The sequence below is a fragment of the Tinamus guttatus genome, unplaced genomic scaffold, assembly GCF_059628265.1.
Source record: "Tinamus guttatus ecotype Peru unplaced genomic scaffold, ASM5962826v1 Tinamus_guttatus_pri_ptg000389l, whole genome shotgun sequence".
NCBI lineage: Eukaryota > Metazoa > Chordata > Aves > Tinamiformes > Tinamidae > Tinamus > Tinamus guttatus.
Genome location: NW_028288923.1, coordinates 7,865,017 through 7,883,758, shown reverse-complemented (window position 1 = coordinate 7,883,758; position 18,742 = coordinate 7,865,017). Strand labels below are relative to the sequence as shown.

General features: G+C 46.4%; 1 protein-coding gene across 1 annotated transcript in view; it reads right to left on the bottom strand.

Moving 5' to 3' along the window:
• Positions 1-18,187, bottom strand: part of SLC6A2 (solute carrier family 6 member 2) — a 45,234-nt gene extending 27,047 nt beyond the window's left edge. Inside the window, exons 1-3 of the mRNA XM_088530900.1 lie at positions 17,929-18,187; positions 3,251-3,382; positions 824-1,061 (exon numbers count right to left, since the gene is read on the bottom strand). Coding sequence (XP_088387026.1) covers positions 824-1,061; positions 3,251-3,382; positions 17,929-18,187 — 629 coding nt within the window. The remainder of the gene's footprint in view (positions 1-823; positions 1,062-3,250; positions 3,383-17,928) is intronic.
• Between the last annotated feature and the right edge of the window lie 555 nt (positions 18,188-18,742).

Here is an 18,742-nt window from a genome sequence, read left to right as displayed (position 1 = left end):
CAGGGTCTAGCACACACTAGGTTTTTTAGCGTAGCAGTGGGGTCCTTGTATTCCTACAGAATAGGGCTCAGCTCATTGATATTCTTCCATTCCCAACACAAAAATATTAACTGATTATTCAGATTAATTTAACAGCTGATGCAATTAGCCTGACACCCACCTTCCTTTCTTTGTCCTAATCGAATCCCATTTGCCCCTGGGAACCCACAGTGTGAATACAGGTTTATATCCTTGTTTTGTACTCTATTTTTTTCAGTTACATACATCTTTTTCTTTTCATGTCCAGTATTTAACTTGAGCCCCTGTCTGTCTTGGCCCCTATTGCAGAACTGGAGAGAGGAATTGGAAAAGCCCGTCTTAGCGCTCGCCTGCCTGCTCAGGGCTGTGTCTCACTCCTTTGAACTACTGAAGCAGCTGAGCAAACAAGTCTGCTCTGTGATATTTTGCAGGCAGAGAAACAGGCAAAAGCTGCTGAAGAAATGATTCTTTTCAAACCCCCGTTAGACACGCTACAGTCTTTGTCGTAATATTGCTCTGCGTCCTTGTTGCAAAGCCAGTGGAAGTAGAATGGGAGGGAACTGGGTCTCTTGTGCCCAGTTCCATGTGGCTTAGTGGCAAATACTGTGTTTTTACCGGAGAAACTGAAACCCACAGAGGCAACAGCCTTAGCGGCAAACTGACACAGAGCAACAGAGCAACTCCATTTTAACCTTACTGTCCTCATGCTTATTTTAGAAGTGGGATGCTAAGCAGTTTTACCTGCAGAGGAAGCCCTCTTAGACACAGAATTTTGAAGGAATAGCAAAGGTGAGTCACCACTTACTCATAAAACTCAGCAGCTGGAGTGAGCTTGTACTTGGAGTACTTGGTGCCATTGCCAAGCGCCGATGCATTGAAGAGTTTGGGGTCTGTGCAGTTTGGGCTATTCCAGCTGTTGTCGCAGTTTGTCCAGGGGAGCTCAAATGTGAAGGATGAGAACAGGTAATACAGAGACCAGGCTATGATAACGTTGTAGTAGAAACCCACGTAGAGAGCTATGAGTATCACTGCGTAGCCTACGCCTGAAGACAAAGGAAAACTAGGTTATTCATTGCATTTTGGTGCCAAAGCAGATACAAACACTATAGTTAAAACAATTAAGCCACACATTAGTTGCAAATTCATTTTACCTCTTGATACTAAAAAGAACTTGTGCTGTATGTATAGGCGCAGTGTCTTTAACCTGAAAACAGCTAACTGCAGTAACGATTTGGAGAGAAGACTGACTTTGAGTAAATCCAGTTGTGTTTGCCAGAACACAGAAATTAAGCAGTTCAATGACAAAATTCTGCCCTTGTCCAACTCTGCTGATTTCTTTCCAGTGCAGAGGATTACAAACCCATGTTAGGAGTGAAACTTACTTCATAATGCCAGAGGCCTTGGCAACTTTACTTGGAAAAGTAAAGCTCAAGACTTGGGAAGGTTTCCTTGTGCCTTATGAGCTGGTCTGTAATAGATATTGATTCCTGGGACCTTCAAACCGTTTCATGATTCCCCCAGGATTATGCATTAGAAATCCAGGCAAAATTTTTCTCGAAATCTTTACACTCAGGAGGAGGTGGCTACTGCAGTTGCTGTCTGCTCTTCAGGAGGTTTTTAATGCAGAAGCCAGTTTGCTCATCCCAAGCATGAAAAGGAAGATGAAACTTCTATCTTCAAATTCTTCCTGCTCAGATCAGTCTGGTACATTAGCATTCAAACTCCAGTGATACGTTACAATATATAGAATAGGAAAATAGCATCCAAGAGGATGAATAGTAAAATATTAAGTACAAATAATCCACATTGCCCTGATAGTGGTTTTCTTTTTTCTTTTTTTTTTTTTCCCCGCTTGTTTAAAAGAAGTGTTTCTTAAGCTCTTTTAGTTCAGGAGGACAATGACATTTAATATCAAAGATTCAAAAATACTAAATCAAATGTGTCTTAAATGTCATTCCTCTGAGATCATAAGAATGTTCAGAAATGAATTTTCTCTTTTTTCTATATCTAATGATTTTAATGTAATGCTGTACCACCCACACTCTAAAATAAACCCTGGAAAATGCAGGCATGAAAACAGACTGTTGCAAAGGTTGCAGGATATATTTTTAATTGAATATGTTGAAAGAGCATCTCATTAGGAGCAGAGTTCTTAGAGTTAATAGCAATAATACTCATAGCTAAAATTAGTGCTCTAGTGCTGTTCATTTAGGGAGGCTGATATAAATTTGAGTGCAGCTTGTGTGCTTTTCACTGGAGAGAGAGATCTGAGTTAACCCAGAGCTGTGTCAGAGGCATTACGAGGGTTTAGCTGTAAAACATGGTTAGGTTTTATCAGAAGACATGATCGAAACCTTGTTAAACGGTGGTGCTGAGCTTATACTCCTGCTGACATGAAAATAACAATCAGTGTTTCATACCTTCTTAGAACAAAATAATTTGTTCTGATATTATATACCCCAGTAATACGAACATTTAAAAATCAACATTAATGAATGTTTAGTCCATTAAAATATAGCTGGAATGTCAACAAGGCTATCCATGATCTAAGCTGCATTCCTTTCTCATCTTTCTTTCTGTCAATGAGTAGGAGTCTGAAGGTTGCAGGCACAGCAGTTAATGTGGGCTCCCACGAGAGGATTATAGCAGGGTTAGGTAAATCTGTGAATGCATTCTTATTTTAGGCACTTTTAAAAACTTGTTTGTTTTTCGTATGCCTAATTTTCCTGGAAGTTTGGGGGTTGACTGATACAAACAAACCTGCAGCTTTCCTGCCCTGCAGTGCAGAGCCTCCTGAAAGAAGAAAGCTATTTTTTGAGAAGTCTAACATTTACTCAGTGTAACCCATCCCCGGGTACCAGATCTGCCAGGTTTGCATTGCTGCTGTTAAGCATTTTGGCTTTTGTCGGTTGTGGGATGAACGTGATGTGAATTTTGAGCTCCTGAGCAAATCAGTAAATCAGCTTGCATTTCAGTCCCTTCAGATAGCTCAGGGTTGAGAAAGCTTTCATGTAAAGTTTTAGCTATAATATGGTATCGGTATTAACAGATCACTGCTTTTGCTGGGGGACAGCTCATAGGAAACTTGCTGAGGTTTTTCCTGTTTTCTGTTCTTTTTTCCCATTTTCTATTCTAATAAACAGGTTTCTGACTTAAAGGGTTGCGGAAAAGGTCAACAAATACCACTCTGCACACGGGAGACCTTTGCGGGGCCCGGGGGACACTCGCTCACCTTTGAAGACCGGGCAGATCTTCCACACCGTGGCGGCCCCTTCTCGGTTGTACTGCCCCAGCGCCAGCTCCATGTAGAACAGGGGCATTCCCGCAATGATCAGGAAGAGGATATAGGGAATGAGGAAAGCACCTGGGAACAGAGTAATTGGACACCGTGTTCTGTGCTTTAGTGGCATTTAGCGTTCCCTACCCTTCCCCTTCGGATTGATTAGGGACAAAGCTGCTGTCTTTGGGAACTAGAAAGGAGGTTTCAGGGAAGATCACCGGTGTTTTCTGGAACCTTCCCAGGGTTTTCTGAAGTTCTCAAAACCAGAGGTCCTGAGCGAACGAGTAGAGCATGGTGGTTTGCAGGCAAATGACTACTGTTTGGTCACTGGAGAACTGCATCTCTATATTTTGGTTCTTGCTATAAGAACTGCTCTTATTTTTATGATGTTAGACACTCCCCGTCTCTGCCATGCGGGTCCTCATCTCTGCTGTTGTCGAGCTCAATCTTCTGATGGTGCTGCCTGAGCCGTCCTGGGTTTGAATGTGCTACAGGAGAAAATACTCAATACCCAGTAATACTTAGTTAATTCAGTCTGGAAGAGTGCATATTGTTTCCCCTCTATCAAGGATCTAAAAATACCATTTTGGGTGGGTTTTCTTTCCATGGGTCCTGCATGTGACAGCCTTTCCATAGCCGCACTTGCCTCGCTTGGGTAGAGTTGCAACTCATGCAACTGATACACGTGGGGTCCTGACTTGGGAGCTATTTGAGATCGCACAGTTTGATCAACTTCTGTGCCAAGAGCCCATGATGCCACAAGCCAAATAGGGAAATTTGTATTTGGGGAAATTAATCCTGGAGATATGCAGTGGACGTAGATTTGAAATTGTACTTTAAAGTATGTGCTTTCTAAGCGTGACTAATACCTCGATGAACTGTGAAGTGTATTGTGCTTAAATGATGCTTAAGAAGGCATATTTGACTGCAAATCATTTCAGGCTTTAGTTACAGAAATTTTGTCCTTTCCTTCTTTTCCCCCACAAGAGACTAATGAAGTGTGCTGCATTTTTCAGCAGAGTATTACACAGTGTGGCTGAGTTTCCCACCTGGGGTTTCCTTGCAGGTAACTGTAAGCTGGTGAGGGAGGTGTCTCAGGATCCAGATGAGTATCATAGCAGAGGTGCCAGCAGGACTCCTAGGTCACACTCAGGCTACTGAGGACCAAAAAAAAAACTTAATTTTGGTCTAGCAAAATCTACTGAAAGAGTCTGACTCCCCGCTCTGTTCAACATCGCCAGCATTCTTGGGTGGGAGAAGCAGAGAGGAAAACAACGCCAAATAGCTCTGTTAGTCCTGAAAGGTGGGCCTGAAGGTCCTCTTCCTTTTGAATATCAGGGAGAAAGCACCACCGATCTAATGACTGAAAAAGTGTCATTAAAACAGCCATCATTATCCTAAAAGGATTTGTATGAGAAGCAGGCCAGGACAGAGGTAGCTGGACCAGCAAGAATTGTTCAATTTTTTTCATTACTAGTGGCTTGCTCTTGTTTCCCTGAACATCCTGGTGAAGATGCTAATAAAACTAACTTGAAGTAAACAGTGAGGTGCATTTTCAAAGGAGTGTTTCCAGCCCTTGTGCTGGAAATGACTTTAAAAACAGTAATCTTTCAGTTGGCAAATTGAAATATAAGCTGATTTCTATCTCTGATCAACGTTGCTTGTTGGTTTTCCAAACTGAATAAATAGTACTTGAAGCAGCATCAGCAAACAGTTGACAGATTGCAATAGGTTTGCTTGGACGAGGAGGAAAATGAGTGAAAACTAATCTGTGCCCACTCTTATGAACGGGAAAGGCAGTCCCTGCTGCAGGGATCTTGCAAGACCACAGAGCAGTGCAGGGATGCGGTCGCTGGGTCCTGTTAGCAAGGGTCGGCAGAGCAGACCTCAAAGGCAGTGATGAGAAAGAGCAGGATGTAGTCATAATGTCCAAGGCTAGAAGGTGGCTTCAGCAGCATACGTGTGGTGATGATGAGCCCAGCCAGTAGATTTATAGTAGTCAAAAATAATTCTGCAAAGGGTGTTGCACAGTGTACTATAAAACCTAGCAGTTCTTTGCATGTATGAACCTTCCCAAGTTTGTCATACAGTCTTCCAATTATGCAACCTCTTTTATGGAAAATATTTCTGTAGTGCCAAGCCAGTGGTGCTGTACTATCATGGGTGAAGTATTTCTTTTGAGACCCTTCTATGTAGAAACTCCCTCTAATAACCTGTTGCTAGATATCAACCTCTCATATTTCTACTCTCAGGTCATGCTCAGCACCCTCAGTTATTCCAGGATTTTCTATAAAGTTCCTTTTGCTCAAAAGAAAGTGAAAAGAAATAGTTTCCAGAAACGGTTGGGTGCTGTTCATGAGCTGATGTCAACTTAAGCCTGGCTTTTTTTGTGTTGATTTGTTAATCTGCTGCTGCCTTGAAGTCACTCCAAGGGCCTTGAAGTGTTTATATGCTGGTAACTGGGTCAGAGGGGGTTACCTGAGCTCTTCTCTTCAACCATCTCTTTTGCTTTTTGTTATAAGAACAATGAGTTAAACCCCTTAGTAACTATTTTGAGCAAAGTAGAGTTAAATATACCCAGCCACTGAGAGCAGCCTGGTTCATTCATAAAGAGCACCCAAGGCGACAGGCAAGAACTGAGTCTAGGCCCATGTCCCGTGATGGGGAATTGAAGACTAACTAAAGCAATTTGGGTTTGAGAGACCGTAGATCGGACTCACCAGACATGGTCAGGGGAGCAGGCTGAGGCTTTGGGCCTGTTTAGTCACTTTAGTTTGGTTTCGCCTCAGTTGTGAGCTAAAGGGAACGGATGTTTTCCGCGGCGGTGGAGCCACCCGGTGCCGATGGCAGCAGGGGTCGCTGGCTGCCCTGGTGTGAGCTCCCGTGTGGCGCAGGCCGCGGGTCGGGGCTGCTGCCTCCCGGCACGTGTTGCTCGTCGTGACAGCGCCTGCAGAAAGCCCCAGAGCTGCTCTGCCAGGTCACAGCGATAGCGCTGGCTTTCACCCCATGTCTCCTTATGGCTGTTGGTCCCTTTGCATCCAAATAAATGAGCTGAGATGAAGGGGAGTTTCAAGTTGTTTGGTAAGTCAATAGCCAGCAGTTTCTGACAGCAGTTTGTGACCATAGCTAGCTGCTGGCGTTCCTGCCCGTATCCATCTTGTTGCCTTTGTGCCTTTTTCTTTAACAGCAGGGCCAGTTTAAACAAGAAGAGGCAGCAGATGAGCAGGAATGTGCGCCCTGTTTGCTCTCTTGCTGTGTGATTTATGAAATTCCTATTGCTGTTCCATAGGGCAGGGGTTGGCAGAGAGGTAGGATCCTCTCCTAGGGAGGCTGACGCAGCTGAGGAAAAAGCTTCAAACTGTCCCTTCCCAAGCTCTTGGGCAGGGAAGGGCGCAGTCCTGCGCCGCAGGGCCACCGAGCAGATGCTCAGATAGAGGCGACTGCTGCTGCATGGCAGTCAGGCCCTGGGAGCTCCAGGGATGTGCAGTTAGGAGGAAAATGCCATGGCACTGTTCTCCTGGGATCACTGAGCCATTGCTGGCAGCCTTACTGCAACTTCACAGTCACTAGGGGCGGCACAAGGATGTTCACCTGGAAAGGAATCACCAAACCACACTGAAAGCTCTGGGCCGAACCTCAGATGTATGAAATGAAAGTGTGTGTTGAAGTGTACCTTCTTATTAGAGACCACATTTCCTTGACTAAGAAATACTCCCAAGTGAAAACATCAGAAGCCCATTGCTATGGGCTTGTAAATCAAAATAAGTAGTTTTACTGGATTGCAGCACTGGAAAAATCCCTAACATGACCTCAAATGATAGCTTTTCCTTGAAATGTGATGTGCTAAGAACTTGGTACTGTGCAAAGTACAGCTGGGTATGTGGAAGGTAGCAGTATTTCATCAGCTTTGCCTGCCTGTGTCTTTAGTGTGGAGAAGTCCCTGCTTGGCGCCAGGGAGATGCTGGCAGCTACAGCTTTACGCTGCTTAGGATACAGACTGTTAGTCATAGTTTTCTCTTTCCCTCTCCTTCTCAGGGAGACTGGATGTTCATTTTTGTTTTGTGTACTCGGCTGTAAACAAAAGTAAATGATTTCACTCTTCATGTATCTGATTTTGGTGCTGGAAGGGACTGTTTAGATCCTCTGCTCTGACTTCCTATATAACCTAAACTACAGCATTTCAGCCAGATATACAGTTCTGATGTGATGATATCGGGAGAATCCTTTGCTTTCTTTGGTAGTTTACTTGGTTAAAGTAAATAAAAGATACCACAACTCAGATATATCTGGCATTTAATTCCTGCTGTGCTTTCCCCGCCAGATTAAGCAGCCCCATAGCACTCGCTGGCTCCCTGGGAAGACGTTGGCCCCTGCTCGCGTGTTTCAGCTCTCTCCTCTCAGTCTAGACAGGCCAACTAAATGGAGCAGCAACCGGGCAGCGCGAGTGCCGTGTCCTGGTGCGCGTGGACCCAAGTGGGTGTCCAGCCCCGCATAGAGGGGATCCTATTAGAGGCCGCTTTCGATTCCAGATTGTCTTTAGCTGGCGACAAACAAGAGTTCCAAAGTCAGGCACCCTCTGCGGTGCCCGTTTTAGGCAGTGTGAGATTCATAGCTGTGCCAGGATGGAACTAAGTACTCAAGACATCTTAAATCAGTTCCAGACAAGTGCCAGGCAGTCTTCAAGAAGATTAATACACAAACCAATAGGAGGTGAATGCTTCAACATCCTGCTAGAGCAGATTTGAGTATGAACATCCAGAGGTACCCTTAAAGCTTGCCTTACCACTTAGTGATTAATCCAATCTTAAGTTGTAAGTCGCTTTTTGGACTCAGTGACCAAATCAAAACATTCCTTTTGCTTCCAGGCTTTATTAGAGATTTATTTGTAATACTCTAAGACTTTGTGGACTATCTTAATCTTTACAAACTGTTGCACAACACAATCTTCTAAATTCTTGCTGTCAGTGAAGGGCTATGTTGTCTCACAGGAGTAAAAGGCAGTTTTAAGTTCTTATCAGTAAGAATTCTCATAGATCCAAGTGCAGCTTTATTGCAGTCGTTACAAATGAAACCTTCAGCACCGCTGCTTTCTCCTGCCATGCAGGAAGCAGCCTGACTACACTGTAAACTAAATATAGTGCAGATTTATGCAGGGCTTTAGAGCAGAAGGCAAACACAGATCCACACAGTTTAAAACCATTCACTGTGTTTTAATAAAGCCCACCTATGGTTTCTGTCAACACAACATAAATATTCTTTATCTGCAGTTTTATGTTTCTTAAACCTGATATGGATGCTGCAGAGTCCACTTAATTTCAAAATCTCCATGTTTAAAGTGTAAGTTATCTAACAGTAAGTAAAGTGTAAGTTATCTAACAGTAAGTAATACTTTTTTCTTTACACAAGACAACTCTCATGGCCGTGTGTGATTTGATTAGGAACTATTTTGGCAAATTTACCGTTACAGTGGTGGTTGTTACTGCACAGTCACCTAGAACAATGCAAAAACCGTGCCTGCTATCAAGTATTGAAGACTATAACCTCTGCCAGAACATGCTGTCATTTTAAAAGGTCTAGATGAGGATGGTTTCCAAATGGTCATTGTTTCTTTACCTAGGACCCTTCCGTTAGCACTGCTGAGCACAAGAATTGCACACAGGTCATGGTCGTCCCAATGTATTTGACAGGAACACTTTCCATTTGGAAAATCATGTTGTAATCTGGAGTAGGATAGTCCTGGAAATATTCTGGATGCAAAGCCTAGCTATCAAGGAGGGGCTCTTTGTAATTCTGCACTGCGGGTGCAAAGCTGAGCTCTTCAGCAATGCCCTGAAGGGTGGTTGGAACTAGTTCCCCAAGTGCCCCTGCTCCAAAAGCAAAACTGAGTCTCCCCTAAACCAGCCTCCAGCCACACTCCTATTATAGCAGTGTGGCTGTAGTGACCAACTCCATCCTTTCTTCACACTCTTCATCCCACTGCTCTCCCTGTTCTGTAGGAATTAATCAGACGCATGTTTTTACTCAAGTTTTTAACCTTAGCTTTAGGTTTGTCCTATTTAATGGACAATTTTCATAACGGACTGCAAGCAACCCAGTAAATCTTCCCCAGCCTGGAGAACCCAGTGCATAACTCTTGTCACTGCCAGTCTGGCTGGGGCCTCCCAGCTTGAGGTGCTAAAGAAGAATGTGCAAATGAACCCAGGGCTTAGAACAGCTCCTTGCAACTGTTGAAGTTGCAAGCAAAATTCTTCTTGCTTCATCCCCGTGTGAGCTTTTGCTAGGTCAGGTTGTGGGGAAGTTTTGTTCTCTACTATATATCAGTGTGGGTGAGCCTGGTGTTTTTAAAGCAGCACACAGTTTATACTTTCTATATTTCTGAATCATTTTAATTACATAATAACTTATCCCTTTAGAAAAAAAAAATAGAAGGAAAAACATAGGTAAGCTTGAAGATGTCCAGATCTGTTAGATGTGGTGGTTTTATGAGACTCAGTACACATCAATAAACTGTAATTTAGGAATAATTTGGTTACTGGTTTCTGACCCTTTCTTTTAGGGAAAGAATGAAAGAAGGGAGAGAGACTTGTGCCAGCTGTATTCCTGAACTTGGCAATCCCAAAATCTAGAAAAATGTAATTCATCAGGCCTCAGAATCATTTCAAGTGGCTTAAAACATAAGACCCTTTTATCCAATCTTTTTCTTTGCCTTTTAGACTCATGTACTTGCCTTATCTTTTCCCAGCTTTTCTCTTTAAGAGCTAGAGATTCCTACCTGACCATTTGTCCCTGTGAAACTGTGATAGTAGAAAATACTTCTTAAAATAATATTTTTTTCTTGCTTGAGCCCTATGTAAGAGAGTGTCCAGCTCATAGTTTAACTTTCCCAGAGTAAATACAAGTTATGTAACGGCTCTCATCTATGAGAGCCTGGTGTTCTGTTGATCAGATAAAGTCCTGAGCTATTGTGCTGTGCGAGGGCTGGGTATCCGTCGGTGGAAGTCCTCTCCATGAGCACAGTCACTTTAGCTCCTCTGTTTCTCTTCTCACATAACTCTGAGTCTGGATATTCTGTCTATTTAAGAGTCCTTAAGAGAGTCTGTTATTTGGGTTGAAATTCTGGCTCTGGTGACGTCAATGGAAAAAACCACCATTGACTTCAGCTGGGTCAGGTTTTCTCCCTTGTGGTTTACGTATTTATTGATTTTAACTAAAGCTGTAGAGTTGTACACAAATGAGAAACAAACTGCAGAAAAGGAAAAAATGACCGAACTCTTCCCCAAGACAAAATCCTGGAGGGTCTCTGTTCTCGCCAGCACCTGCCTCATGATCTCACTGACACATCTGCGTTTCTCCCTGGAGAGAAGAGCATCCAGAGCACAAGCTCTTCCTCTGTTCTGTGAGGAAGCCTATAAATAAGATGCCCCTACGCAGTTATTTCTGCTTCAATCCCATCGCTAGTCACTCTTCAGTGGGAGCACAGGAGGTTTGCGCCTTTCCTAGCATGAGGCTCATAGGACATCACTGGCCTGATAGCCCTGTGTCCTGAGGAAGACTCATGTAATGTTTTCAGGTGGCTCCTACTCCAGGCCCTTGATGATCTCCGTTTTACTGCCGCACTCCCTCAGAGGAGGGGGATCGCAGGTAACATCGTTACCTGTGCGTTGTTTCCTCACTGTCACTGTGCGAACACCGAGACGCCACCGCCTTGCTGTGAATGAGGCCCCGCTGGAAGCCGCCCTTCCTGGCGTGTATCAGTACAGGAGATGAACATGAAGGGGAAGAGGCGGCTGCCTGGGAGCCATCGCGGCTGCTGCCGGGTAGCTCTGTGTGTGCAGGCCATGAGCCGCCGTCCTGGGTGCCCTATCGCTGTCCCTACAGATGCAGACGTGGCCTTGGCACTGATGAGCAGGCTGTAAGGACCTGCTGCTCCACCTTGCGGCCTGAGCCAAGTTCTGGTGTGCTGGGCTGCGCGAGCAGCGCGTCAGGGAGGCCTCCCCTCCGCGGAGCCTTTCACGAGCCGTGGTCGGGCGTCAGGATCACACTGGCCCGAGATGCACGTATCCAAGGGAAGCCCTGCGTTGTCACCCTTGTGTGCTTCAAAGCAGCCATGGCAAGAGATGTTAAATACAGGGGACAGAAAGGAAGGAGAAACAGAAGCTGAGTAGTGAGGAGTGCTACTTAGTACATGCGTGTCAGAAGGGATGGAATAGATTATACTTAGCCAGCAAAAAATATACGCTGTGGGAAGTCTCAGCTGATTTTCTGTGGTATGTGGGACAGGCCTGTGGTAACAGCTTGTTTCTACGGGTGTAGTTGGTACAACCTGTGTAGCCATTGGGACTCTGCGTGCTGTAACTTGGTAACATCTTTTGGATGAAAAAAAGTGTAAAGAAATACTCGTCTTATGTGCTGCAACTCCGAGGCAGGCAGACAGAAAGGGGAAGTTCAAGAAGTTGTACTTGGAGGAGGGAATTACAGGTTGTCAGGATACGGCTAACAGGCTGTTAACCAGGGGTTCTGTGTCTCCAGATGCCTGAGGAAGGGAGCTGAAGGCTGGTGATCATGGTGAGAATCCTGAAATCCCTGCTGAACTGTCACTGAAGCTGGATGGGCAAGCAGGGGGTGCTCCCAGATAGAACTTATTTCAGCTTTGGTAATAAACACTTCTTGTTGTCACATTCCAGCTCAAGAGGTCAAGAGTTAGTGGCAAATTAATCAACTCTTGTCATGTTTTTTAATGCTCTGTGTAAAAGAATCTGATCAATACAGAGCTGATGGAAAATACTAGGAGCGAGGCAGTGTTAACAGATGCAGAGCTGGATTACAGAAAGATTCCTTTTAAACTTGTCTGCTGATACTTGAATTGAAATGTTTTAAAATAAATCTGTCTCTAAGTATAGAATGTACTGGGTCACAGTTTATTATTTTGGAATGCTATGAGAGCAATTAGAAACCAAATTATCTAATAAATTACTGTATATCTGAATGCCCTGATGTTTACAGTGGAAGCCCATATTAGAAACCATACTAGAGTGTTTAACTGTTTAAAGAGTTGGTGAGCTTAGGACAAAGGCAGTAGAACTCAATAAAGACAAAAAAAAAAAGATATTAGTGAGAAAATGGGCTAGAAATAGATGATGCTTGGATGCTTGTTCTTCCAGCCTGGGTAAGTATCCAAAACATGAGATCTCTACTCAAACTTCAGCGAACCTCCTGTTTCTCTTTTAACAGGTGTTAATATGAACAGGGACGGCTTTCAAATGGGGCTTTTAGACCTTGCTTTTTTGGGTTGGGCATCCAGGTGTCTGTTCAGCAGGGCTACAAACGGGACATATTTGCTGTTGTCAGAGCAGTTTCCTCAAGCTCACGCCAACTTGGTTTACCACCCTGCTAAGGCAGAGCACGAAGGTAGCGCAGAGCTGATTTGGGTGGTTGATTAGAGCACCCCGGAGAGCTGCTCCAAATGCTTGCCCTGCATCCATCACAGCGTTGTCCTCTTAAGACATAACCTCGATTTCAATACCGTAATTATCAGCCTAAGGATTTCCAGGCTTGGGCTGGGACAGATGCCTTTCATTCAGGCAGGGTATTTAGCTAAGAGTTTCTGTTAGGGGCTGAACACTCGTGCGCTGTTTCACCAAGTCCAAAAGTAGGTGTCGAAGTGCCGGAGGGTTTGGAGAGGAGACACAGCTCTTGCTCATGGAGCATCCCTGCTGCTGGGAGCTGCAGCGCTGTATAACCCTGGGCAGGACCCTTCTTCTGGGCTGTTCTGTGAGCTGCAGGGCCAGAGAGCCTGGGTGAAAACAGCGCCTGTGTCTGCTGGAGCCCACGGCACGTCCAGGGATGGGAGAGATGGGGCCTGCGCGAGCAGGAGGAGAGCAACTAAGCGGGCTCCGAGTCTGACTCTGGAAAGGAGGGACTGTCCCAGGCCCTAAATGAGCATTGTCCCAAATGGCAGCCGAGGCTCTGGAGCCTGAAGCTTCAGGGCGTCCTGGCAGAGCTGTCCAGGGGCAGCAGGAGGGCCCTGGTTTGGTAGGGGAAGGGGTTAGTGAGCACTGGAATTGCATGTACGCTTTGAGGGAGATCTGAATGAAACTCTCGGTGCTGGCTTTTCCATAAGATTACTTCAAAGTTGATTTATTATCATTATTGTGAGTTTGAAAGGTAAAACTCAAGCTTAGGGTCGGCTGCCTTCAAAGGGCAACATGCCAGGCTGTATTGTTCTGTGTCAAGGGAGGGACTGAATCTGCTGGCAGAGACTCAGCAAAACTCAGCACAGAGCATCTCAAAGACAGCCCTTGAAACGGCGACGAGCTGTGTCCCTGCTCGGCATGAGGCAGGGCCTGGGCACTACTGACTGCTGCTGAGCCGCTCTGCGAAGCAAGAAATTTGTCTTAGAAAGGTTGTTGTCTAACAACATGCAAGGAAATGTCTCAGGTGAGACTAAAAGTGTATATTATCATAGCTAGAAAACTGTTAAAATATTTATCAGCAGCTCTTTTTTTCTGATTTCATGAAAAGCTTAATCTGATTCTTATGATACAGTAAGTCTCTAGGGACTAATCTGACAATTACATGTGTCCTAATGAATAGGCTGAAGAGGAGTGACCTGGCAAAGAGTCTGGCTCAAAAAGAAGTGTTACATCGTTACAGCTTCCTTTCTTTCAGAAATCTCAGTGGGAAATATTAATTTTGCCCATGACTGCAAGAAAGCTAAATAAAAATGAGCATTAAAACTAGGAGTATCTTGTACAGAAGCTACAATAGTTCTGTGGTCCTCCCCCACAGAGAGTTAATCATACCAGGCATTACTCAACGGCATTTGGCAGCAGTATAATTTTAGATGTATTCCAAACTATCTGGGTAAATCCTTCCCTAAGTGGATGATGCGAATCCAGTTTTAATACTCTTCTCATTCTTTTCTTTGCTATAGCCCCATCCTGACCTGCAGAATGCTTAAGAGGTTAGACATGTCATAAAGACTTGAGTACTGTGGTGTTGTCTGCTCAAAAACATTCATACAGCCCTTTTTTTTTCCTTTCTTTTATATTTTTTTTCTTTCCTCTTATAAGGAAAGCTCTTGATAGAAATGAATTCTTATGAGGATATTGCACTTGCGAGAACAGTGGAGCCAGGAGAAACGATTGAACTTAATGATTTCTCCAGTGACATCCCCTGCTCTTTTAAACTCGCAGGGATGGTCTGCGCGAGAGCCCTTTGATCTGCTGCAAGCAGCGCTTGGCTCTGCGTTGAGAAGAGCAGCCGAACGTGTGCAATCCACAGCGGTTATAGATGGGGAAAAAACAAGACCAGTGTGCAACGATCCCCCCAGCTCTAGTAAAGATTTGGGGATTTTTTAATAGCAGAAGTTTGCAGAAATCCCAGTTGTTCACATGGGGGTGACATTCTGCCATCTGTCTTTGGGCAGGAGTCCCACTGGGGTCTCTCAGCAGGCTACTCCCAAAACACAGATGTTTCTGGCTATTCATTCAGCATTTTCATGCTGCTGGCTCCTTTCTACTCTCTAGCTTTTTTGTTCCTGGGAGCTTATTAAAATGCAAATAGTTTTTTTTTTTTTTTTTTGTTAACACCACCAGTGCTGTCTCCAAAGTTACACATCCTTCAAAAGGGTTTGTAAAACCACCCCTTGGCAGTGACACCTGGGACAAGTAAAACTTCCTAACGTAGCTAAATGGTACTTCTGTACATATGGACTCCTGGGTCTAACACAAAAGGCTGGTTCTTAACTGGGAAGCTTCCCTGAGCTCATCAAAGAAAGTAGCTCCAAGATTTGGCTGGTAAGAGGTGTGTGTGTGTGAATGCATCTGCCTGCTGCTAAATGCAGCTCTGAATGAGGGAATGGGGCAAGTATTCAGGTTCCCACACTTTATCAAGAATCACTTACTACCAGTGTGGAAAAGCAGTCAGTTTTTCTGATGGCATCTTAACCAGGACAGGGATGGAGCAGTTCTCAAGTCACCTGGATCACCCTTTTCAAGCATAAGGGGGTGTGCCATTTTCTGTCTTAGTTTTAGGTGTTTACAGGTCCTTAAATGAACTGATACAACATCTAAAAGCCCTGGTATAACCTGCTTGAGTGTAGACTTTGGAAGAGAAGTGGAATTTATTTTTGCCGAGATGGCACAAGCCATGCTGGAAACAAGAGATGTGCTACAGTATTTTAATGGCTTAGGGCTCCTGCTGCAAGGTACCTGCTTTTCACAGCCTGTTTGGTGTCTCTCTGATGAAGATGCACAGATGTGCAGGGCACATCTGGCTACCTTTGCTGAAGGCTGCCTTAGCTCCAAGCCACTGGTGGGAAGGGCTTTGGAATAAAGGAAAACTTGGGGAGGAGGAAAGGAAGAAGCATTTTTCTTCTACTGATTCAATACAACTCAAGTTTAATCTGCTTAGCGTTTCCCTTTATCTAGAGCTCCTTATCAATATTAAAAGGCAAACTGTAATCCCATGAGGGTTTTAAACCTTTTTCAAAGAGCAAGCCTTAGCAGTGTACACAAAGCACGTCCCCTCTAACAGCAGAAACCCGCCCAGTTTTGTCTCCTGAGCTAGCTCAGCAGCCCAGCAAGGAGACCAAGACCACGTAACCACATGTTGCTCCCTGTCTGTTAGTGCCTCTATTTTTATGACACCCCCCATACGGATACCCATGCCAGCAGTTATATGAAACCTGCTCCTTCCTGTGAGGGTGCAAAATTTGTCCTATTCCTAGCACGGTTCCCTCAGGCAGGAGCAGTGTGGAAACGAGATGTTTAAGAGCATCGGTGGGTACAGGGCTGGGACAATGGCAATGAAAGCCAATGGCATCCCCTTGCCCTTGGTGCCTGTTGCCTCTTGTTCTTCTTGGCTCTTGTAGCCGAAGTGTCCACCGAGCACTTGACCCTGCAAGCCAGGGACACAGAGAGGAACCAAGAACTCTGTCAAGTACTTGGAGAACAAGAGTTCCCACTAAATGAGATATATGTCCACAGGTGTAAATTTTGAGATACCCTAGAGAATTTTTTGTGAGGAGGTAGAGGTGAGTTGCTCGCCAGTCCCTGCTCATAGTTCTGTTTCCCTCAGCTTAGATCTACCTGGAAATGCTGCCACAATGGAATACTACCAGCTTAAATGGTGGTGGCCATGGTTTGTAAAAAGACTATTGATCTCCAGTATCTAGATATGATTAAACATCACTGAACCAAAACCAATCCAATTATAAAAACTAGTTTGTCCTCATATTAGCCAAAGATGATGTCTCTTCATCTGGCTGTTAACTATGACCTCTCTGAAAACATCTCTGGAAAAGCCCTCTGTTTAAGATTTTTGAGCCTCAGGATTATCATATCCTGGATTTCATGGGAAAAATAAACCTTTCCCAGTGCCAGTAAGGAATATGGTGTTATGTACGTGTTCAAAATTGGTCCTGAGATGCTTCATGCTGCTGTGTCCCCCCTGTGACGGAGCAGGGGCTGTGTGAGAGGAGGGTTTGTGCTTGCAGTAGCTGCAGGCACCTGCCATCTGTTCTGCAGGGCCAGAGCACAGGGCCGCTGCCCTGCTAACAGGGGTCCTGGCTGCACTGCGACGGAGTGGAAGACTTGGGAAGTCTTTACTGAAAAGTGTAGAAGCCTGTGAAGTAGTTGGCTTTCTCTCTGCTGTAGTTTATAAGTGCTTAATTTAAATGATGCTCAGGAAGGTGCAGGCTTCTCTAGTTGCCTTGGCAGGGAACACAAGAAGCAGAACCGAACTGCCAGGGGGCTGCAGCCTGGTACCTCCTCTGCCTCAGCTAGCAGCCCATTACATAGGGAAGGAGTTAGGAATCTGATTAAAGTGATCCAAGGTATCCAGGGAGTTTATTTTTCTGCACTAGTACTTCCGTCGGCCTCCGCGGGTGGCAAACGGGAAGATCGTGACACTTCTCGGGCGTTTCGGAGGTACTGAATCAGACCAAGTGTTTCAGTCCCAGCCCTTTCCAGTTTTCTCCTCAGTTCTAAGTCCTGGTGCAACTCGGTGCTACCTGAAAAGACTTTTGTTGCCCTGTGTTCCTTTTTATTTCGTAGCAAGCAAACATTTCATGGTGCAAGTGTGAATCATTGGCCTTTACCACCAGGCAATGTTGTTCTCTAGCTGTAGGCAGCCCTCGGCACACGGTTTCCTCTCGCGGTCCTGCCCTCCGCACCGTCCGTACGCAGCTCTCCGTGGGCCAGGCGGGCTCCGTCCTCTCTGCGCCGGCACTGCGGGCACCTGCCCCACGGGAAGGGGCTGCCGCTGCATCGTGGCGCGGGGCATAGCGGCTGAGGGAGTCTAGGGCTGACGGAGGCTGTGCCAGCCTCTTGGAGTTGATTCTAGCTATCGAGTGCAATTATTTCTGTTGCTCTCCTTGCCCAAAGGTGCAGGGGTAGAGAGTTTGTTTTGAGCAAGTTTTCTATTTACTGGGGCGGGGAGGAATAACCCTCAACCCGCTCCGTGTAGCGCAGCAGCCCGGATCCCCCCTAGAAGCTGCCCCGGGGCGCGGGGAGACTTTCCCGCTGCGCGTCCCGCTCCCGCCTCCCCGCTCTCCGCCGCGAGTCCGGACCGCGGCAGCCGGGCCGGGCCGGGCCGGGCCGGGCCCCGCGCGCTCGCGGCGCTCTTACCCCCTCCATTCTTGTAGCACAGGTAGGGGAACCTCCACACGTTGGCGAGGTCGACGGCGAAGCCGATGACGGAGAGCAGGAAGTCGATCTTCTTGGCCCAGGTGTCGCGGTCGCGGCGCGCGGGCGGCCGCACGCTGCTGCTCGTGTACTGCACGCCGTTGTGCTCCTTCACGAGCAGCAGCTCCACGTCCTTCCTGGCGGGCGCCTGCCCCGCCAGCGGCGCCACCACCGACACTTTGCGCTCGGGCTGCTGGTTCATGGTGTCAGCGCGCGCCCCCGCCGCGCGGCCCTAATAAGAGTCGCGCCGAGGAGGCGGAGAGGGGCGACCGGGCGGGAGCCCCGCGCCCTGCGCCGCCGGCGGCCCCTTAACCGTTTGGTGCCGCCGCGCCGGGGGCTCCGGGCCGCCGCGCCGGGCAGGGGCTGCTGCGGGAGAGCCTGGGGCGGAGGAGGGACCCGCGCCCCCCGCGCTGCCGAACTGCTCCGCTCTGCCCTGCGCCGCCGAGCAGCGCGCACGGAGCTGCCGCGCTTCCCAGCCGCGCTGCCGGGACCGGCGACAAGTTATTGCCCTGCTGATGCGCGCAGTCACAGTCTGCGTGTGGGTTCTGAAGCTAATGTACGTGGAGCTAATGGGTGTCAGGAGGAGAAGGGAAGGGCAGGTTCTCCTTCCAGCAAAGAGGGTGAGGAGGGATCCTCTCCAGAGCGAGTTAAAGCTTGTGGATTCACATCGTCCCCTCCCTGCTTTTCGGCCACAGATGCAAGGATGCTAGTAAGGCAGCTATTGCAAACGTGGGGCTCTCCTGACTTTGCAAAAACC